Source organism: Mustela putorius, unplaced genomic scaffold, assembly GCF_011764305.1.
Source record: "Mustela putorius furo isolate JIRA1106 unplaced genomic scaffold, ASM1176430v1.1 tig00000224_pilon_pilon_pilon, whole genome shotgun sequence".
In the NCBI taxonomy this organism is placed as follows: domain Eukaryota; kingdom Metazoa; phylum Chordata; class Mammalia; order Carnivora; family Mustelidae; genus Mustela; species Mustela putorius.
Window position 1 is genome coordinate 23,960,931 of NW_025421321.1, and position 23,675 is coordinate 23,984,605.

Below are 23,675 nucleotides of genomic sequence, written 5' to 3' on the forward strand. Positions count from 1 at the left end.
ATTTAGACTTAGGTGTTGGCCAATGAGGAGGCAGGAAGAGAATTGCCTGCCTCACCAGAACTTGAGCTAGCACATAAGTTCACAGCTGCATCTCCCAGCAACTTGTGTGCCCTGGTTAATGTCAACTTTGTTTTCCTTTCCAGCGACATGGAGCTTTTGTGCAGACAGAGATAAAACCAGGGAGTAGGCCAATAATTCCTACGGGAACAGAGGTATTACGGAATGCTCTAGGGTCATGCTCATCAGAACAGTCCAAAAAAACAGAGAAAGGAAACTCAGCGGAAAGCAAAATGATCTCACCAGGTCTCTGCCGACAAAATTCCCCAGAGCTGTTAGAGACTGAAACTCACTTATCAGAAACAGACGTCAGAGAGGCAGCCAAGGCATGCCCCAGAAGTCCTGAAAGAAGGAAGAAGGTTGCAGACATCTTCCAAGCAACTGCAGTAAACGCTCTTCTTCCCAGGCATGATCATTTCAATCCACCAATAAAAAGTCAGGATAAGTCAGGATAAATTACCTTCTTCAGATAAAAATCTAATCCTTGGGATGGAGAGGAATTACGGAATCACAGAAGCCCTCACAGTTGCTTTTTCTGTTATCAGTAACCTCAAATTTCAATTTACATAAATAGGAAAATGAAAAAAGACAATTAAAATGCACCAAAAATTTAAGAATCGTCTCTGATGAGTAGTAGATTATGAGACATATCTCTGTTTTATTATTTATAAACAAAACAATTTTGTTTTGCACAAAAATGAACATAGTTAACAAATATAAAACTTTTATGAGAGGCCTTATGGGATAATTATCCTGTGGAATCAAAGTAGTGTTGGAATTTTGCCTCTACTACCTATGAGCTGTGTGACCTTGGGTAAGTTATTCAACTTCTCTAGACTTCAGTTTCCTCATCTGTAAAATCAGGATAATGGTGACTTCCCATGGTTAGTGATAATGAGATTATATACATTGATCAGTAAGTAACCAATGTGATTATATTATCACTGTTACTATAATTAAAGTTTCAGCTGAAGCATAATCCTCTTCTGTAACCTTAAATTCTTCTCCTTATTTTTTTTAAAGATTTTATTTATTTATTTGACACACAGAGAGATCACAGTAGGCACAGATAGAGGGGGAAGCAGGCTCCCCACTGAGCAGAGAGCCCTATGTCAGCCTTGATCCCAGGATCCTGAGATCATGACCCCAGCCAAAGGCAGAGGCTTAACCCACTAAGCCACCCGGCGCCCTCCTCCTTATTTTATTTTATTTTTTAAGATTTAATTTATTTATTTGACACGGAGAGATCACGAGTAGGCAGACAGGCAGGCAGAGAGACAGAGGAGGAAGCAGGCTCCCTGCTGAACAGAGAGCCTGATGCAGGGCTTGATTCTAGGACCCTGGGATCATACGTGAGCCAAAGGTAGAGGCTTTAACCCACTGAGCCACCCAGGCACCCCTCCCTCCTCATTTTAAAACTTTTAGTCCTTCCACATACAATTAAGAGTGTGAAAAATTAAAAACATTTCTCCTGGTACTAGTTACACAAATGTGCATGTGCACGCACATACACACACACACTTTTACTTCAAAGATATATGGGTACCTAGAATATAAAAATATTTCCTAAGTTGTTTTCTATTTTACTTAGATCACTTAGATCAGTACTAACTCAATCTTTGCTTTTTAGATGAGTTTGGTGTGGTTGATTCTACCAGCTCTTCTATTTGGCACATTTGGTGTGCCAAAATGTATCTGTCAGGAGCTGTGTTCTCTTGCACACAAGTGGAGTAGGTAGAATATTTTTCTGCTGTCAAAAGAGTATTTATATGCTCAGCAAATTTCCATGGCAATATATCAGTTGCACTATTACCTGTAATGTTGATAAGACAATAGGTGTATCTTTATCCCTTTCTTTTCGACTAAAGAAATTTTAATAGATTGCCAAATGAATGAATGCCATTATTATATATTTGTGTATTGGGGACTTTCAGTTCTTACAATACAACAGATTAAGGGTAATAGTGAACCCCTTTCATTGCACACACCTTGAAATGCTGAATAAAATATATATCCAAGCTCACAAAACTGAGAAACGCCCATGTTGCAAAATAGCTTGATTATTTGTGTATCAATATGCATCTTAAAGATCTTTTATTGACACATGTAAAGTATCTCATTTTTAATCACTGCATTGTCTTCCATAGTATAGATATAGTAGAGACTGGAGCCGAGGTCTTACAGGCTAATGGCTTGAATTTTAATCCACAGTGGAACAGAGATGGAAACCTCCATATTAGAGTTGAGATTAAAACCTACATAAAGCTAGAACCCTCAAAGAGTTGGCCTATCTCGGTACAAGGCAGACTAGAAGATCTTCACTTGTACAACCAGGCAGACAGCAAGAAAGTTTCCTCTTCCTACATCTAGACCTTCCTACAGTAGACCATGGCTAAAGTTTATGTAAGAAGGTACAACCTCAAGCTTTGCCACATTCCAGTTTGGAATATGAATTTTCATGCAGAACATCTAATTGGACACAAAATTAACATAAAAATTAGTCCTGCTGGTGAAATGCAAATGCAAAACCTTCCCTGAAGAGAGATTTCCACAATCCATGGAAGTAACAGTCTGCTAAGGGAAGGTCACAAGCAAAAGTTATAGATCATAAAAAAGAAAACCAAACTGAGAAAGAGTCTGAAGTATAACAAAAGGAATGGTTAAACCTTAAAACTAGAAGTAATAGAATTTGAACACTTTCAATTTCAAGGTATTTGTCTTTCTTGCACTCTGGAAATTTTTACTCTGTAGCCTTTCTATTATTTCCATCCCCCCATCTCCATTCCCTCCTTCTGGAACAACTACCAGCTGCATGATAGAATGCTTGCATTTATCTTCTATGTGTCCTAACTTTTCTTTCATTATCTTTTTCATGGTACTTTACCACTAAGTAATGCAAGAATCCCTTGACACTAATTTTCTACTAACTAATTTGTTTCCCAGCCTTGTTAATTGTTACACCAGGCCATCTATGGAAAACAGTTTTTAATTAGTATTTTATTTTTTAATTTCTGAGATCTGTAAATGTTTCCTTAATACACAAGATTCTTCCTATATTATAGATATGATAGCTTCTCTTATCACTCTTAGAACATTGTAATAAAGCTTATCATCTTAACATCTTTTTCTGCTCTCTTAATTCTATTGATTTTTGTTTGTTGAGGAAGATGCTTCAATTTCTTGGTATTATACTTTATTCTTCAAACATTTGGTGAGTCTTGGTTGTATACTCTTCTCTGATTATGTAATTTTCAGACCCTTATCAGTGTAAATTGTTTCTGTCTGTTGCACCTGACTTTTCGACAGTGTTGGGATATGAGTCAGACAGGATCTAAAGATGATTTGTGTGATGGGATTTTTGACCCTCCTGGAGGTCAGTGGCTACTTGGGCACTGGCCTGTTTCTTCTCTAGCCCTAGTGTATGAATCAGTTCATCCACAGCTGCCCAGCACTCAGTGCATGCAGATCAGGGAGAGGTTACTAATTTGCTGCTCCTTATGCAGCCCCCTAATTTTTCAAACTGATAAATGCCCCAGAGCCCTTTCTACTACTTAATATCCATTAGCTCTAACCCTGTAGTTCTATGCAACTTCCCTCTACAGCAGTCATCTCTACACTTGTGTTGGGTCCGTCCTTCCTTCCTTCCTTCCTTAAGATTTCATTTTTACTTTAGAGTAAGAGTGTACATGAGAGGGGGGAGGGAAAGAGGGGCAGGGAGGAGGGAAAACAAGAGAATCAAAAGAAGACCCCACACACAGCACAGAGCCCCATGTAGGCTTGATCCCACAACACCCTGAGATCACAACCAGAAACCAAGAGTCAGAAGCTCAACTGACTGAGTCTCCCAGGTGCCCCCGAGTTTTTCTCTCTTTTATTTTTGTTCCTCCAAACACTTGTTCTCTGGTAGTATCTTTCAGAACTTAATACAAATCTATTTCTTCAGATAGTAGGTCTCTCTGGTTTCCAATACTATTAAATTGTATTTTATTATCACTATCTATTTACACGTATTTTTGTGAGATTTAGTGGGCAGTAAGTGGTAGAGGTATATTACCAATCTGCCATCTTGAATCATTCTCTGATTTTTTTAAAGTAAATCATTTGCAAACTTAGTACTTTGGCCATTAGTAAATCACAGATTCCCTGCAATAGACCTCACAATTGACCGGCAGACATTAGTGAAAATTGTCATGGTCTTTCTGTCTTAGGGAATGTGTTTTAGTGAGAGATGGAGAGATGGAGCCCAGTTAGTGGACTACAACTATAGGCTAGATTGGTGGTTCTCAACGTTTTAAAGTATAAGGACATGTTTTCTGCATTTAAAAAAAGTTCATGGTTCCTTACAAAATGTAATTGAACTTTTAGTATCCATTGTTTGAGAAAACACATAATAACAAAATACAATGATGATTTCCAGGTTCAATCCTCTCTTTTTTAAATGCTAAGGGTTTGTCTCTCCACAATGAATTCCATAGTCTCTGAAAGTTATAACTGCCTATTGGTACAAATAGTGCTCTTAAATTTTACAAGAATATTTGAATGTTTTCAAGTAGTTTCTTTATCAAGTATTTTCTTAGAATTATAGCTTTTACCAGGTTAGAGGATTTTTTTTTCCTGTTTACCATACAAAACAAAACCAAAAAATGGACCTTCATGAAATTTAATATTAAAAAAAATCTTAATGAGCTAATGGTTTTCAGTCCTTAACATTGTTATTAATACCATAAATCTTTGTGTGTTTTAAGAATTAAAGCATTTTCCAATCTATTATCTCATTGGATCTTTATAATAATCCAATGAAGCAGGACAAATATTACTATGTATGTCAATCTTCCAGCTAATTAATAGACAAATAAAACTTAAGTAATTTCCCCAAGCTGGCAGTTGGCAAGCAACAAAACCAGGGCCAGAACCTAAGTTTCTCAGTGCTTTGCCCATTCATTCCCAAATGTCAATGCTGGCCCATTACAAACAAAAAAACAAGAATAGTATAACAAGTATCAGAGCAAATAATTTCAAAACTTTTATTAAGAGATTGTCATTTTACTGCTTTGGGAGATTTAAAATGCTCTTAATGAGGCTCCTTATCACAGTGACAGATGGAGCTAATGTGGGATCAACTCACCTATCGTAACTACATCAAGAAAGGCTTCATAAACAAAACCATTTGACATACACAACTACGCACTAAAACAAGAAAGTGAAATCCTCAGGTGCCAGAAATAAAGAGAACACTAAAAAGTAATGATCAAGAGGTAAAGTTAAACAGGCAAAACAGGCAGCTGGAGAAGTGGAATCAGAAGTTGAGCTTAGGGGCTGTAGTGGGAGTTGAGGCCCCCCCGTGCAATGGAGCTGGCACTCAGCGCAGAGCTAGGATCCCAGAAGAGCTCTGCTGTTGTGAAAAGGATTCTAGAATCTCTCTCCCATTAGCCTGAGAATTAGGGGGTGATTACCACCAAGACAGCTCACCTCCCAAACTAAGCTGTGCACAAGGTGGGAGCCACAGGGGTACTCCTGAGTAGTAACACAGAAAACCCACACCGAAGTAGCAACAGAAAAAGCTGAGAACCAAAGATCCAGAATAAGCCGAGAAACCTGAAGGACCCTCATATAGACAAAAGACAAATACAATACTGCCCCATAGTCACACTTTATTATCCTGGGGACATGAGACACCGTGGAAAGAAATACCTAAGATGAGATGAAAAATACCTATCTTCCAGGGAGGGACTTAGCAGAATTCATGCCTCGAGAATTACAGACAATAGAGCAAAGAGACTATAAAGTAAATAAGCTTAAATGATTCTGGACATAAAAGAATAAAAACTGTACAGTAAAACCAGAACAGCCTAAAAAGTAAGAGACATAGTTCAGGGAGGGGAAAAAAAAAGCTATAGAATTTCCAAAGATAAAAAATAGCATTTTTTCAAAACAACTCAGTAGATTAAAAAAATTTAAAAACTCAGTAGACTAAACATAGCTTAAAAGAAAGTAAGTTGGAAGGCAGAGTTGAAGAAATCTCACAGAATAAAACTCAAAAAGATAAAAAAGAAATATTTAAAAAGAGGCACAGAGAATAGAATGTTACTAAGTGTACCAGAAGGACACAATAGAGGGAATATGAGAGGAATCTGCAATAAAAATGGCTATGTTAGAGACTGCTGCCTGTTCCTTATAACCAGTCTCGCCCTCTCCCTTTTTCACAGAATCACCCATTTTCAGCTGAGAACTAGGCTGCCCAGAATAAAGGCAGTATTTCCCAGTTTCCCTTATACCTGGACAGGCTATATGACCGTACTTTAGAATGTAAACAAAACAGCATGTGCAACTTCCAGAAATGTCCTTAAAGGAAAGAGATAGGACTTTTCTCTCTACTTTTTCTTTCCTAGTAGCTCAAATGCAGATGGTATGGTTTAAGTTTGATTAGAGAATCTACTTGCTGAAAATGAATGGTGGAACAATAAAATGGAAGGATCCCTGAGCCTCTGACACCATCAAACACCACCTGGAAAGCCACATCTATGTGAAAAAGAGAAACTTCTGTCTTGTAGGAACCACTTTGATTTAGAATTGTTTTTAAAACACTTGCAGCAGAATCTCATCATAACTTCTGATTGAGAATTTTCTACAATTAAAGATGGTAGTCTCCGATTTGAAGGAGTGGAATGAATTCTGAGCTAGAAAAAAATGTGATTAAATCTATGCATGGACATAGAATAATAAAACAGCAGAACACCAAACATACAGAGAAAAGCTTTAAAAGCAAATCTGAGGGCGCCTGGGTGGCTCAGTGGGTTAAGCCGCTGCCTTCGGCTCAGGTCATGATCTCAGGGTCCTGGGATCGAGTCCCGCATCGGGCTGTCCCCTCAGCAGGGAGCCTGCTTCCCCCTCTCTCTCTCTGCCTGCCTCTCCATCTATTTGTGATTTCTCTCTGTCAAATAAATAAATAAAATCTTTAAAAAAAAAAAAAAAAAAGCAAATCTGAGAGAAAAGAGATTGTTGCCCATAAGGAAAGATAAACTTCAAAGGAAAGATAAACTTCTCAAACACAATGAGGGATGCAAAAAGAAAATGGAATAGTATCTTGAAAATGCTGAAAGGCAGTGAGGCTCAACATAGAATTCCATGCTTCGCTGAACTGTAACTCAAGAATGAGGACAAAATGTGGACCCTGCCAGACATACACAGATTAGCACTGACAACAAGTACCTATATAATACAACTTTACAAGGCACTGTTCTAGGTGCTTTATCTATTTTAACTCATAATCCACACAACAACCCTCTGAGGTAGTTACTATTAAATATTACTATATCAGGGATGACGAAACTAAGATACAGGAAAGTTAAGTAACTTGCCCAAGGTCACACAGCTAGGAAGAGTCCAAATTGGGATTCAAGCATGGACAGCCTGCTTCAGATTCCGTTGTTGTAATCCCTCACAGGAAGAGTTCGTTATGCCCAGACCTTCCATGAAATTACCACTGGAGTCATTTAAAAGATGGTCTGGTACTCACTTTGGCAGCACATTTGCTAAAATTGGAATGATACAGAAGATTAGCACAGCCCCTGTGCGAGGTTCACATGCAAAAGACCAGTATGGAGCCTGGACAGACCAAGGAGGATGTAAGCAGAAAAACGAGAAAGATAAATCAGCAAATCATATGGATCCACTAATGTATTAACTACAAAAGTGTCCTTTCATGCAATAATTCTGATATTAGATTCTAGGGGACTTTTTTTTTCCTCTTGTAGTATCTTTATTCGGCAAAAGAAAATATTTGGCAACTCTATGTCAATTCCTCCCAAAATTTTGGTAATTTTCCTAGTCTGTGAAATCATAGTCTGGCAACCATTGATCTATTGTGCAACAAAGGTTTTTTTGTTTTGGGAGTATGTGTGTTTTTTAAAGGCAAATTTGCAAAGTTAATTACTGGTGTGTCATACAAAAAAATATTTATTGGTATTAGTATATTTTGTTATTTGTATTCATTCTGTGAGGAGGACAGGCTGCATGTAACAATTAGTGAGAATTGCTATTTTCCTCAAACATGGCTCCTGTGAAGGACATGCTATAAATCAAAAGGTAACAAAGGAGAAAAAAACCCTTTCTACCACAGAAACTCTTTGCTAACTTATTAAGGTTTATGGAGAGAATGCTTTTTGTTGATAAATTATATCAAGGCGATCTACAATATTTCAGCCCAGAAGGCAGAGCCCAGTGCTGTTACGTGCCAACTAAAATCAAAGATGGGTAACCACACAGAACATTTCTGAAGGAGTGAATTTTGTGAGACATAGAGAATATATGTTACTTTTTACTTTTCAAAATAACTATTATAAAATTTTCTTCAAATTACTCTGTAAACTTTTTAGTGCTGAAGATTAAGAAAGCCAAACGTTTTACTCCTAAGTAATTTGATAGGTCACACAATTTTCCCATTCTTCAGTCAACCTTGTATCAGAAAAGATACCCTGAAAATGGTCCCCAGAGTTCCCAGCAATTTGTTTCACAATCATATGCAAATGAATTGAAAAAAATGTAGGACCTAGCACAATTTTCATGGCTAGAATCTTAATTGTGGCAGTAAAAGAAACTGAATTTCCAGATTAAGTTCTTCTGTAAAAACAATTCTTTTTTTAGGGTGCTATTGTTTGTTGCTTTGCTTTTGTTTTTTGTTTTGTTTTTTAAGATTTTATTTAATTATTTGAGAGAGAGAAACAGAGGGAGCATAAGGAGGGAGGAGAGGAAGAAGCAGGCTCCCCACTGAGCAGGGAGCCCGATGATGCTCTATCCTAGGACCCCAGGACCACAACCTGAGCCAAAGGTAAGCACTTAACCAACTAAGCCACCCAGGCACCCCTTTGCTTTTTTTTTTTTTTTTTTTTTTTTTTAATGAATCTATGTGTTTCATGCAAGTCTATGCAAGAGTCTTTGTGTTTCACTGTGGAAGGAGTTGGGAATATTGAGAAGGTATTTTTTTTTTTTTTAGATTTTTATTTATTTATTTGACAGACAGAGATCACAAGTAGGCAGAGAGAGAGGAGGAAGCAGACTCCCCACGGAGCAGAGAGCCCGATGCGGGGCTCGATCCCAGGACCCTGGGATCATGACCTGAGCTGAAGGCAGAGGCTTTACCCCACTGAGCCACCCAGGCACCCCTTGAGAAGGTATTTTTAAGAGCCAGTCTATAATGCCAAAATTCCCTTGAAAATCCCCTATTTGGCCCATGGTGTGTCCAATATACAAAATTTTGTGTATAGTAATTCTTATAGACACTAAAAAATACCAATGAGCTATGGGACAAAAAGGAAATCCCTATCAGATGTCTGCTTACCTGTAGGGTTTCCTCCATTCTGTTTTTGTATTAGGGTTCTATAATCTTAGTACGTGCTTGTGTAGTGAAGGATTAACCTTGCCCAAAGAGAGTTCTGGCTTTTGCCCTTGACTTCTGTGAGGTAACTTCTAAGATCTTGGAATATCTTTCTTGACAAGAGGGTCTTTGTTTATCTGGGGACCCTGGACCATGCCAGAAAGTCTATGCTGACAATGCAGTTTTTGGTGGGGGTGAGGTCTTGGGCCACACAGTATTAGTTTGACCTCTGGAGGGGTTGGAGAATAAGGTCAGTCAGGTGGGCATCAACCATGTCTATAGGACCAAGCTTAATAAGAAACTCTGGATGCCAAAACTTAGCAAGGCATCCTAGTTGACAATATTCCATGTGTTTTGATCACACATTACTGAAAGAAGTTAGCACTGCTCACAACTTCACTGAGAGAAGACAAATGGAAGTTCATGCTTGGAATTCTCCTGGACTCTGCCCCATGTGCCTCTTTTCTCCACTGATTTTAATGTGTATCTTTTCATTGTAATAAACCATAACTGTGAATATAAGAGCTTTTAGTGAGTTTGTGGGTCCTTCCAGCAAATTATTGAATGTGAGGGTGGTTGTGACAATCCCCAAACTTGATGTCAGAAGTCATCGTGGGCTTGGAGACTCTCACACCTTGCACTATAGATTTATTTGTTGTGAAAATTAAGCAAGATAAAGATGTCTATAGTGAAAATCCTTGGTGTGTGGAAACTCTTAACTATATTAAAGTTGAAATGTTTGATAAAAGTTAATAATTGTATTTGTTTTGCTCTAGAAGTCTTCCCAAGCATTTTTTAGTTAAGAACTGCTGAATTTTTTAAGGACAAATTATTGGTTTTACTATACATAACTCACATATGAGACTAAAAAATGGCCAAAAGAAGAACTCTAGATCAATCACTAAAACTCCCATTTCTTCAATTAATCCTATTAAAGGTCCTTTAGGCCTAGGAGTAAGAATCACAATTTGTCCTATGTCCAGCACCACTCCCTCATAGACTTCCTTTAACTCTGCCCACCGCTTCCTAAAGAACCCTTTTATTAAATTCTCCTTTCACCCAATTTGGCCACTCTTTCTTGGCTGGATCTGACCAATATAGGGATTGGCACTAAGGTCACATGTGATCACAGAATTTTCTTAACATTGAGCTCTAGGTTATTATTATGAATTGATTCAAGTTGACACTTGAAATGTACTTGTCATTCCTAGATTTGGAATTTAACGATATTTTCCTGGTTTGGGCTTCAACCAAGAAGCATGAAAAATGTGCCTTATTATCAGACACCTCATTGCCCTCTCACTTCTAGTTCACTGAGGAATAACTTCTAATACCTGTTTTACCACTCTACCTGTGACTTCAGTGATGAGCATTTTGGTCCAATATAACTGCTAATATATGACGGCCACCATTATGTCCTGTGGCCCATTGAATTTCTGTATTTGCCAGAACCTCTTTATTTTCCAGTCACTTGTTTCTATATCTCAAATATCCTCAGCGACCAGGCAGGTGATCCAAGAAAGACAGTGGTATAAACAATGGGCAGTTCTAATTTCTGGCACATCAGAGAAAACCCTTATAAAAACCCACTCCTCCATAAAAGACCTGAGAACACTGACAAATATTGTCAAAAGCAACTGTTTCAAAATTCTTAAAATTAACCAAGGGCTTACAATAATAGGAAGAACATTTTTTCAGTAAAAATGACCGAGTCTGTATAAGAACAGTAAACTCTGTGTTGTTTTAACTTGCCCTGTTCCCATCCCACTCTCAAAAAGGATAAAATAATTAGGAATAAGTATAGCAAAAAAAAAAAAAAAGTGTAAGACTATTGAAAGATATTAAAGGAGCTCTAAATAAATAAAAAAGTGCATGTTCATGGATTGGAACAAATAATTTTAAACTGGCAACAGTCCCTAAACTGGTTGACAGAGTCAACACAAAATCTTTCAAATCCCAGGTCCTTTTTTGCAGAAATTGGAGCTGATCCTAAAATTTATATGGAGGGGCGCCTGGGTGGCTCAGTGGGTTAAGCCTCTGCCTTTGGCTTGGGTCATGATCTCAGGGTCCTGGAATCAAGTCCCACATCGGGCTCTCTGCTCAATGGGGAGCCTGCCTCCCCCCCATCCCCGCCTCTCTGTCTGCCTCTCTGCCTACTTGTGATCTCTCTCTCTCTCTCTCTGTCAAATAAATAAATAATCTTTAAAATTCATATGGAAATGCCAGGGGCCCAGAACTGCCAAATAAGTTTGAAAAAGAACAAAGTGGTGGACTCAAACTTCCTGGTTTCAAAATCTACTACAAGGCTACCATGAATCAAGATAGGGTAGTACTGGCATAAAAAGAGACATAAAGAAGGGCATCTGGGTGGCTTTGTCAGTTGAGTGTCTGCCTTTGGCTCAGGTCATGATCCCAGGGTCCTGGAATTGAGTCTCCTGTCAGGCTCCCTGTTTGGCAGGAAGCCTGCTTCTCCCTCTCCTCTCCACTCATGCTCTCCCTCATTATCTCTATTGCTATCTCTGTCTCTCTCTCTCTCAAATAAGGAAATAAAATCTTTTAAAAAATAGACATAAAGGGGCGCCTGGGTGGCTCAGTGGGTTAAGCCGCTGCCTTCAGCTCAGGTCATGATCTCAGGGTCCTGGGATCGAGTCCCGCATCGGGCTCTCTGCTCAGCAGGGGGCCTGCTTCCCTTCCTCTCTCTGTGATCTCTTCCCTTCCTCTCCTACTGTGATCTCTCTCTGTCAAATAAATAAATAAAATCTTTAAAAAAAAAATAGACATAAAGATCCATGATTGGACAGTTCAGAAATAAATTCATACACCTATGTTCAATTGCTTTTCAACAAGGGTGCCAAAACCATTCAATGGGGGAAAGAACAGTCTTTTCAACAAACAGCTCTAGACAACTAGGTAACCACATGCAGAATGATAAAGTTGGACCCCTTCTCTACATTTAACAAAAATTAACTCAAAATGGATCAGCAACCCAAATGTAAGAGTGAGAACCAAAAAACTCTTACAAATAAAACATAGGTGTAAATCTTTATCACCTTGGATTAGGCAATGATTTGTATGATGCCAAAACCACAAGAAACGGAAGAAAACATAGGTAAGTTGGACTTTAAAATCTGTGCTCCAGAGAGCACCGTCAAAAAAAAAAGTCAACCCACTGGGGAAAATATTTGCAAATCATTTAAGAGATGTGTATCCAAAACATATAAACCATTCAGAAACGCAACAATTAAAATAATACCAGTTATAGATGGGAAAGGATTTGAATAAACTTTTCTCTAAGGAAGCCATACAAATGGCCAATAAACACATGAAAAGATTCCCAACATCGAGGGACATTACAGAAATGCAAATGGAAACCACGATCAGCAACTGCTTCATAACCCCTTAGGATAGCAAAACCAAAAAGACGACAAGTGTCTTCCAGGATATGGAGCAATTGGAACCCTGATTCATTGCTGGTAGGGTTATAAAATGCTGCAGCCACTGTAAAAATAGTCTGGTGGTTCTTCAAAAAGTTAAACATACAACCCAGGAGTCCAACTTGTAGGAAAATACCCAAGAAAATGTAAAACATGTATCCACACAAAAACTTACACACCAATGCTCGTATCAGCATTATTCACAATAGGTAGAAAGCAGAAACAAGCCAAATGTACACCAGTTTATAGACGAATTCATGAAACACAGTATACCCATACAATGGAAGATTATATGGCAGTGAGAGCAAACACTGAAAATACATTGTCAAGTGAAAGAAACCAGACACAAAAGGTTCCAGGTTGTAGGATTCCATGTATAGAAGATGTCCAAAGTAGGCCAATCCATAGAAACCAAAGATCAGTGGTTGCCAGGGGCGGGGCATGGCAGAAGGGGAACGGGAGTGACTGCTAATGGATACAGGGTTTCTTTCTGAGGTGATGAAAATGTTGTGCAATCAGACAGGTGATCAGTGCACAACCTCATAATAAAAACCATTGAATTCTACACTTTAAAACACCACACTTTATTGCATGTCAATTATAGTTGCCCTTTGAACAACGCAAGGGAACAGGGTGCCCAACCCCCTATGCAGTCTAAAATCCACGTATAGCTTTTGATGCCCCCAAAATCTTAACCAATAGCTTACTGTTGATGGCAGGCTTACTACTAACAAATAGATTAACACATGTTTTGCATGTTATATGTATTATATATTGTATTCTTACAATAAAGTAAGCTGGAGAAAAGAAAATGTTAAGAAAATCATAAGAAAAAGAATTTCCATACTGTACTATAATTATCCACAAAATCTGCATAAAGGTGGAGCCATGTTGTTCAAGGGTCAACAGCATCTCTCAATGAAGTTATTAAAAATGAGACAATGGGCAGTGCTTGAACCTACAGTAAACTATGGAGTCCAGACCCCTTCTCAGGACATCATAATTCAGAAACATTTTAAATACACAGCTGATCAAATAAATACCAATATTGCTGCCAGACCCAGACCTTAGGCCCCAAGTATGCATCCTCTTTCGAAGCTCTTCATCTCCTCACACCAGCCCTCTTGGAGACATTGTGCTGTAGACTGGGAAGAGGACCAGGCTCAGGGGGTTTCCCTCTGAAATGGGTCATCAGGTTTTGCTATCACGTTCTTTGTCTTCCACATGTAAGACCTGGTCAGCAGAGCACCAAGATCCAGCCCGGGTGCTCCCTTAGCCATGGGGCACCTTTCCCTGGTGCACCCTTCCTCACCTGGGAATCTGGCTGAAACTCTACCCCAGTAGGGCAGTTCTGTCATGTCCAGCCCAACTGTCCTTCCAATCTTTTTGGAAATCTTGAATCCTCTCAGAACCAAATTGCAGCTTCCCCAGGAGCTATACACTCCCTCTAAGGGCCCTAGCTCACTTGTGGTGCTGTGCAGCTTATGCAGAGGACACACAGCTGGCCATGAGAGTCTTGAACCATCAACTGGGTCACAGCACAATATTCCTCTCAGAAGAAGAACTTAAATCCTCAGTTTGCTGAAAAGTAAAATGAAACTGACATAGACAAAATTAATGTAGGTGTGTGTCCATATGACTATCTGAAGTGAAATGATCCTAGATTTACAGATATTTGGACTCATATCACCTAACAGTAATCCCTTCTCAGGAGGCTAAAAAAAATCCTGGAAATCTCTAAGGAGGCACCTGGCACCAAACCTGAGCCAAATGCTGAAAAATCTGGTTTCTAACCCCAAGGCAGGTCTTAGAACAGGCCATCTCATGTACATAAATATCAGTTTTGTGATCGAAGAACAGTTACATTCAACTGCCTAAGTCCCAGGTGACCTGAACGATCAAATTGGAAACACAAATGTATTTGGAAGTGCTTTAAAATGTATAAAACAACAGACAGATGAGCAGTTTATTTATCTTTGAAGTCCTGATCCTGTGAAAATTTTAATAGACAACCAAAAATGGTTGTTCAAATAACTAGGAAAATTCCTTGGTTACAGTGAAGCACTGTTCTTGAAGGGAGAAAAACGAACACTACTGTGTACATTTATTTTCATATGTCTCTCTATATATAATATATATTACAGGTGACTGGCTGGCTCATCCAACACTTGATTTTGGCTCAGGTCTTGATCTCAGAGCCATGGGTTCAAGCCCCTCCTTGGGCTCCAGGAGCCTAAACTTAAAAAAAAAAAAAAAGTTTTGTTTTTAGGCCACAGGGTAGTTTGTAAATTGAGGTGACACTGACATTTTTCATCACCTGCTAAAAAGAAAATCACAGGCCCAAAACAGAGTCACTTCAGGTTAAGGTCCATGTCAGCAAATCAAGATTCAATACTTAACCTAACTGCACTTTCAACCCCCTAGAGAATGTGACCTTTAACAGACCAACCTGGAGTTTCCTGGTCAGCACAAGGAGGTAACCCCTAAGAGACCCTCTGTGTTCCCCTTAGCAGGGTGACCTTGCCTGAACCAATGCATTCTTTGCTGATAACATCCTTTTTCCTGTTGCCTCTCTGTCCTTAAAAACCTTCTCTGCAGCTCAAAAGAGCTCCTGGGTGGGATGATGCTCAATTCATGAATTATTGAATAAAGCCAATTTGATCTTTAAATTTATGTGGATGAATTTTGTTTTTTAACAACACCAGAGTTGTTAAAGGAACCCACTGCAGGGCGATCTTGTGGGACGTTCCCTTCATCTTGTTTCTAACATTATTGTCCATACATTCACATAGCACAAAACACTGAGTAATTCCATCCTACTTTAGCCCTATATTATATTTCAGTGCTGCCAGCCATCAAAAAGAAAAAAAAAAGAGTGAAAGTTACATTTTCAGAGAAAGAAGAGGGAAAGGAAATAAAATTCCCTATCACCCCTGTAAGACTGTAATGGAAATCATGAGATGTCAGTTACAAAAAGTACTTTACATATTCCTTTAACAGTGCATTACAAATATTAGCTGTTACTTTGGTGCTTAAAAAAAAAAACAAAAACCTATAAACAAGAGTAGCAAGTTTATTAACTCAAACTTGTTGCCACCTAGCTGAGGTGATGTTTCGGGTTTGCCATCCAGGATTCCAACCCTAGCATCTGATTTGGGCAGGAACCCAGACAACCTGTGGGACGCACTCAAATCTGTGGGTAGTTCCATCTGGTGGCTCTTCCGACGTTGACCTGGTCAGCTTGAGCTGTGGGAAAAGGTGAAGGAGCCTCGCTAGTCTTCAGAGGAAGAAAGTTCTGTGAAGGAGGCGCCTTGTCTTGTGACTCTGGTGGAGAGGAAGCCTGGGTGGGGGTGGGCTGGGACCCACCAAGGCCAGACAGGGTTCCTGACATTCTTGCGAACTTCCTGGAAGCCTTGAGAGGTGAGCCACAGCCCATGGAGGGACCGGCTGCCAGTCGGCTTTGGCCATCTCCGGGCTGCCTGCCCAGTGAACGGCTTTTATTGTTACCAAATGTCACTCCACCCAAGACAGGATTTTCAAAGATTCCTTAGATGAATGGGAACTTCTGGTTGCTTCTTGTTTTCTGGAGTGTGTTATGACAGGCATTTTATCTGTTTCTCCTTTGTAATTCAGGAAAAATTCCTCGGGGCCTGGAGGGTGCCCTTTAACAGCAGCGGACGTTGGTGTGCCTTCCCAGCTAGTTTCAGGGTCTCTGATGAGTGGGTAGATTCATTTTCTCGCAGATGTGCCAATGTGCTAAGTTGCTCAAGGATGAGGAGGAAGCCTGCCACTATGCTGAATGTTGTCTTGTTTGACTCTGAGCACCCCGCATAGGAAGACAGGTCAGATCGAGATGTGCAAAGTATTGAGCTAGGCCAGAGCGCCCCGGGACTGAAAGACACCCACGAGCCTGCAGGCACAGCCCCTGGGGGCTGATAGTCTTCCCCAGGATGCTGGCTGTCCTTGGATTTTTAGGGAGAAAGCCAGCCTGTCCTTACTCAACACTCCTCCCACAGCTGTCTGGGCCTCTCCTTCTGGCTAGGAAAGGGGACAGGAACATCTGGGCCCCGCATCCGTTCTGGCGCTCTGTCCCCAAGGAGCAAAGGGAACACTAATGTGTCCCATCCTGGTTCCCACTGGCTTTGAGGAAGGGGCTACACCCCTACCCCACCCCAGCCCACACCCATCCCAGAGCAAATGCAACATACAACAGTCTGCAGATTTCAAGCAGGGAGGCGGGTGCCTGAGAGAGTCCCACCTGCCATCACAGTTGTAGGAGCCTCCCTCCTAGTAAATTTCAGACATGCCAATAGTGGGCGAGGGCCGAGGCCACCGCAGAGTCAGCTCCCAGAGGGACGGCATCAGCACCAGAAACGCAGTAACTTGCCAGGAAGCTCATCCCACAGTGTGGGTGAGTGCAGGCGGGGCCTGGGTATGCTTCTGGCTCTCCCTGGGGAGCTGCAGGGCTGCCATGGGAGGAACTGAGCCTGAGGAAGTAACAAGGCAGGTTTCCCATCCCTGCCACTTCCCAGCTGTGTGACTGTGAGAATGTTACCTAAGCTCTCTGGATCACCTAACCTCTCCTTCTTCTGCGACACGAAGAGACTGCAAACACTGCCATCACAGCGTCGGGGGGGAGTCCATGAGATCTTGCAGGTGGAATGTTTGGCAAACATTAGCGCTATGAGTATGAGCTGAGCAGACCGTGTGCCCAGTACTGTGACGTGAACTAAATGTTTCTTAACTAGCATCCTCATCGACACCTTCAAGGAGATGACTGTGACTGCAGTCATTAAAAGGGTTAACAGGTAAAGCAAAAGGGGAAGAGTGGTTAACTAACTTGCCTATGGCCAAACGGTTAAGAGATATTAAAACCCACAGAGTCAGACTCAGAGGCTTTTCTCTGATCCTAACAGTTACATTACAAGGAGGGAAACTTCCCCCTGTATGTTCATCCTTGAGGCTTCCTTCCACCGACATAATATTGAATTAGCTACTAAGATCCGAATCATCTATTTGCATCTTGTATTTGTCTTCTTGTTTTTATTCTAACTCATCTTGGTGGTTTTCAAACATGACCTCAAACTTTTTCTCCCACTGAGAGGGGTCTGTGTCCCGTCCCCTTGAATCTGGGTGGCCTCCTGAATGTTAGGACTGATAGACCAAGGCAGAAGCGATGACATCAGGCTTCCGAGGCTAAAAGCCGTGGTTCACTGGTACCCTAAGCCAGCATGGAAGAGGTAAGACTTCCCAGAAGCTACCACACAGGGAAGGCCAGGCATAGACTTTCCAATCAGTGGTCCTAGCTGAGTCCAGCCCACAGATTTTTTTCCCATGGAGAAACTAGATACAGGAGTGAAAAAGTCAGCATGTAAGCAGCTCCTGCCAGTCTCATTTCTTTCCAGCAGAGGCTCCAGACTGCAGAGGAGAGGTGAACCGTGCCCACTGCATCATACAATGGTTATTATCATTGGCCACTACGTTTGGGGTTTGTTTATTGTCTTGTAGTAGATAACTGGAACACTCAGTGTGTCCCAAATGAGACACTGATGTATCTATGTCCCCCCTTGCAAATTTCTGCCTGTAAGTTAATGGCATCCTAGGTCAACTGCTGGGTCAGAAACTGTCATGTTCCATCTCCCATCAGTCACCAAATTCTAGTTCTTCCATCTGTCTCCTGTTTCCTAGTTCCACTGCCTCTGCCTTCCTCAGTTCACTACCACAGCACTCCACTATCTCCAGGCAACGGTCTCCTAACTGGCCTGTCAGCCTCAGTTTCTCATACCCTGTTCGTTCACTGGTCTCTGCAGGTTCCCCTCAGTCTCATCAGTCTTAGCCTGGTGGAAAACTCTCTAAAGGCTCCTCCTTGCCATCAGAAAGACTTCCAAGGCCTCCTTGGTATGGCAGCCTCCCTCCAGCCAGCCACACCTCCAACCTGATGCCCTGTGCTCACACATGGAGCTACTCATTCTTTCCAGAACATTCCAGACACATTCATGCTTCTGAGCCTTTATCCATGCTGTTCCCTCTGTCTGGACTGCCTACCTTCATTCGTCTCCCATTTCACACTCTCTGAAGCTTCACCTCCACGAACCCTCAGAAAGAAAAACTGTTCCCAGTAGAATATCCCATTGTTCCCTGGATGCATGTCACTTCTGTAGCACTAACTTGTCTGTCTCTATTCTCTGCGTCTCCAGTGTCTACTGTGTTGCCTTCCTGGCATACAAGCTGTACTCTATCAACGCTTCTGGGATTTCCACTGCTGCTACCCTAATTCAGAGAATAATCTTCACCCGAATATAATGTGTCTTCTTAAAGTACAGCTGCCCACCGGTCATCCCCCGCCCCTGTCAAAAATGTAGGTGTCGCCCCCCACACTGAATGAAGACATCATGGGGTACCGCATCTGTGATCCATGCCTTTGGACTGAAGGAGTCCTGGGGTCAGGCCAACCAGTCGAAGTCGCCCAGGAAGTCGGACAGATCAGCATATCGCCCAGCTCTGTGCTGCTTCTGACCTAGTCTTCCTCTGTGCCCGGATGCTCGCCGGCATGGCACGGTCTTCAGTTTTTGGATTTCGACTCATATATTTATCTTCATAACAGTCTCTTTCCCTTGGACAAACTTTATTCCTTGATTTTGCCTTTGAATCTCCACCGTAGGGCTCAGCAATGACCAGGAGGCAGGAGGTAATCTTCATTTCTGGATGTTCAAAAGCAAGTGCGCTTTCTTTCTTGCCCATCACCAAAGCAACAGAGAGTAGACACAGAAGATCAGGGACACAGTGTCCCGCCCCCTTTCCAGTCACTGTCCACTGCGTTTTACTGTGCGGCATCCTCCTGCCATAGTGCTTTCTCTCTTCTACTCCATGCCCTCCAGAGTAACTGCTGTTGCCGTTCTAGTGGAGTGCCCTTTGCTCTGCAGTTACTTTTCATTTATAAATATTTTATTAAATTTAAGATAATCTATGTCTTGTGGTTACAATGCATATATTGTAGAGATGCGAATACAAAGATGGGATGCAAGGAGCAGGGTGATTCGAAAGTGACCCAGATGCTCTTTCTGAGCATCATGGACAATCAGGGGGTCTCTGTCTTCTACCGGCGGGAGGACTGAGCCTACACTCAGCTCCCTGCAGGACTAGGAGCTTCCTTCTTTCTGAGAGCAGAGCCTGTAGCTTTCCATAGTTCCTGAGGTGTCCAAGTTCTAGAGTTGCCATTCCCAAACAAGTCCTGAAAACAGCTGAAATCCCGAATCCAGACTACATCGTACAGGCATCACAACCTCATGCTGTCATGCTTCACCCATAAAACAGAGACCCACAGTTGGGGAGGGATCTCTCTGCTGGAGCGCCAAATGTGAAACCAGCAGTGACCTCACCTCAGCAGACTGGGAGGATCAGGGGGACTGGTACCTTTTTTTTTTTTTAAAGTAGAATCCACAGAACATAAAATTTGTTTTGACTGTTTAAAAATGTACAATTCCCTGGGTTTCAGTACATTCACAATGCTGTGTGGTCATCACCACTATGGTAAGAACACTAAAATGGTCTAATTCTAGAACAATTTCATCACACACACACACACACCCCCGCAAAAAACCCCTATACCCATTAACCTCTACAGTTGTTCTTACAGATGGAATCCTAAAATGCTGCAAATGGAAGTCTTTCCTTTTCTCTGGTTCTATTATGAGATATTTCAAGCAATTACATACCCATGCACTGGAAGTCCTATTTAAAACGAGCTGTTCTGAGCAATGAAATTAGAGTTATCTGGTTAAAGAATGACATTTCATAATTATTTAGATATTCATAGTTCTTTGGTTATTGATGGCATTTAAAGAAAAACTATCTAGAGCAAAAGGAGCATAAAGATTTTGATATTTTAAGTAAAGTTAAAATAATGCTTACAGAACCAGGAAACATACCCCAAGTTTCTTAGGGAATAATTAATTCCTTCCAAAATTACAGCATAATTGGTCTCTACATTTAAAGAACTTAAACATCAGATTTCTAATCCTTTCCTGTTTACTTATAAAATACAAACAGAACGAGCAAGTGTTGAATTTCAGCTCCAGAGCAAATGATGAAATGTACATGTCAAGACACCTTTCCTGCTTCCTGTAGGGCTCCGTTATTCCACTGCTGTGTGTCTGCCGTGCATAGAACTCTCAGTGTTGCTTTCTACCCTTCACTGGCCTTAGTGGTCTATGAAAAGCATTTATTAAACTTATTGGAAATATATTTTCTTTGTTTTGCTTTTGTACATAATATCTAGTAAAGTATTTTTTTAAATGTTGGCTGTCTTTCTAGGACACTTGTCAAACTTTCAAGGTTTCTTTTTTTCAAGTCTTTCTAATTACCTGGTCAGCATCTCAGAATATCTATACCACCCTATGACCAGAGGCTACAGAACTAAGGAACAGATCAGATTTATCTACAAGAGAATGCAAAATGAAAATACGGCCCCAAATAGAACTTTAATAAGGTTTGAAAAAAATAAATGGAAAAGCGAGAAAATATTTGTGTCACTACAAATATTAATATCCCTAATATGTGAGGTTATTAAATGTTCTATATAAAGAGCTCATATAAGTCCGATTAAGTCAATATAAATTAGTAAGAAAGTGGACAAAGGGCATGAACAGGCAATTCAAAGAAAAAAACAGTGTGAAGCTCACGCAAAAGTGTCACAGTTTTGTGAATGGCCAAGTGTTCTTTTGATGTAAGGAGTCTATACTACTCCCCTTACTAATAATACTCCAGCAGACTTTCTGTTGATCTCCAGCCTCCTGGCCCAGTCTCTAGTGGAAAGATAGCACATTGGCTTACGGAAGGTATTCTTTAGTCTTTGTGGACTATTTATTTCTTACAGAGGGAATTCATGACACCTGTGTGGATGGTGCCCAGTGGTGCATTGGTAAATGTTTAACAATGAGCTCTCCTGGAGAAACTACCCCCTGGCTTGTCTTATGTATCAATTTCCTTAGTGTCGTTGCAACTTCTAACACTGAGTTCAAGTTACCAGCAAAAGGACACTGAATATTGGGAAAACATGCACACACACAATAACATACCATCGTATACTATTTCTACCTCAAGAGAAGAGGTAATGGTGAAGTGTAGTAAAATCATTAGGAAATGAGCTGCACTTGTGACATCTGTTTTTTTTTTTTAATATTTTATTTATTTATTTGACACAGAGAGAGAGAGATCACAAGTAGGCAGAGAGGCGGGCAGAGAGAGAGGGAGAAGCAGGCTCCTCGCTGAGCAGAGAGCCCCATGCGGGGCTCAATCCCAGGACCCTGAGATCATGACCTGAGCCGAAGGTAGAGGCTTAACCCACTGAGCCACCCAGGCGCCCCGACATTTGTTTTTAATAGGTTATTTAATCATAGATGTCTATAGCTGAGCATCTAATAAGGGCCGAGTTCAGGAGCATCCTCACAAAATTCCTGAAAATTTAACAGCTGGCTCTTGCAAGCCAGTACAAACTGCATGCCCCAAGACTTCCACAGTGCAAGATGTTACAGATATTCTTTCGCCTAGAAAAAAATCACAGTCTTTTATTTCCTTAATGGATATCTAGATCTCCCTATGTTTTGGACAACCCATGTGTCTCTATGTTGACAAGTCAGTGTCTATGCTGATGCATGTGTCTGTATTCACAGCTCCCTGGGCTTGGGACTAGAGTTGACCGCCCAGTAGATAAGGAAAGGCACAGACCCTGGAGTCAAATAAACCAGTACTGTTCTGCACAAATGTACCATTTGATTAATCATTAGCTCTTAATTTAATGATTTAATATTACCTATGTAATCAAAAGGAGAGATACAGCGGGTAGAGAACATTGTTAAACCTAAAGCAGTTGGGAGGTTTAAGGGCTGCTGTCTGCGCAACACTGGGCATCTAACAGGAGCGTTATCCTCCTTAGCACCCTTTCTCTTCTGCCAGCATCTCCACAGATCCCACGTAAAGCACTGGGGCTATTTAGAGAGACCTGCAGAGCCAGGCAGCGTCAGGACACGGCAGGCTGATCCGGACCCCTTTTCATTTTACCTGATTTGGAAATCAGGTTGGGAGAAACATTGACTTTATCATTCTGGTGCCTGGCAACGGTTGGCTGCTTCATTTCCAAGGCGAGCTGCCGTTGTGGGGCAGACTCTACAGATAGAGCCGACCTAGGTTTGTGGGAGTAATAGTTCTCTGGGTCACCTAGCATGACCAGTGCTCCTCGTTCTTGGGAGTAATCCAGCCTCATAGATCTTTGCAGCCAGAAGAGCTAACCTAGGGTGTTAGGCCTGCTTCTCAGTGAGCCTGAACAGTTTATACAAAGTATTTCAATAGAAAAACTGTGTATCACAGCAATTTGAATTCTTCCCTAACTGAAAAAATCACATGCTTTGTATGCGTAAATGGACTTTTTTTTTTTTTAGAACGTCAGACATTCATTCTAACATGTGTTTCAGAAAATACAGAGATGAATTTATTTTTAAAAAATTGTCTAGAATAGAAGAATACAAGAGTTCTCAGTTTCCCCAGGAAACAGTATAACCAACAATGAAGGGCAGAGGTGCTGATTTGAACAATGATGACAAAACTTAGTAACACATCAAAAAACAGGATGTGTGGTAGGATATGTAAGGGATACGTAAGGATTCACCAAATAATAAATAAAAAGGAAGTACTTGATGCAGGGGAAAGGCTGGAATGCCCTCTACTCACTCTAGCTGTCCAAATCAAATGCTGTTTTAAATCCCAGCCTGGGGGGCGCCTGGGTGGCTCAGTGGGTTAAAGCCTCTGCTTTCGGC

At 40.9% G+C, this 23,675-nt stretch overlaps 1 protein-coding gene and 1 pseudogene across 1 annotated transcript in view; both read left to right on the top strand.

Annotated features, from left to right (window-relative positions):
• Nucleotides 1-671, top strand: part of CUNH2orf73 (chromosome unknown C2orf73 homolog) — a 35,785-nt gene extending 35,114 nt beyond the window's left edge. Inside the window, exon 5 of the mRNA XM_004775681.3 lies at nt 144-671. Within this exon, the coding sequence (XP_004775738.1) occupies nt 144-512 (369 nt within the window). The 3' untranslated portion in view covers nt 513-671. The remainder of the gene's footprint in view (nt 1-143) is intronic.
• Nucleotides 672-7,565: 6,894 nt separating this feature from the next.
• LOC123391431 lies at nt 7,566-7,648 on the top strand (annotated as a pseudogene).
• Nucleotides 7,649-23,675: the final 16,027 nt, after the last annotated feature.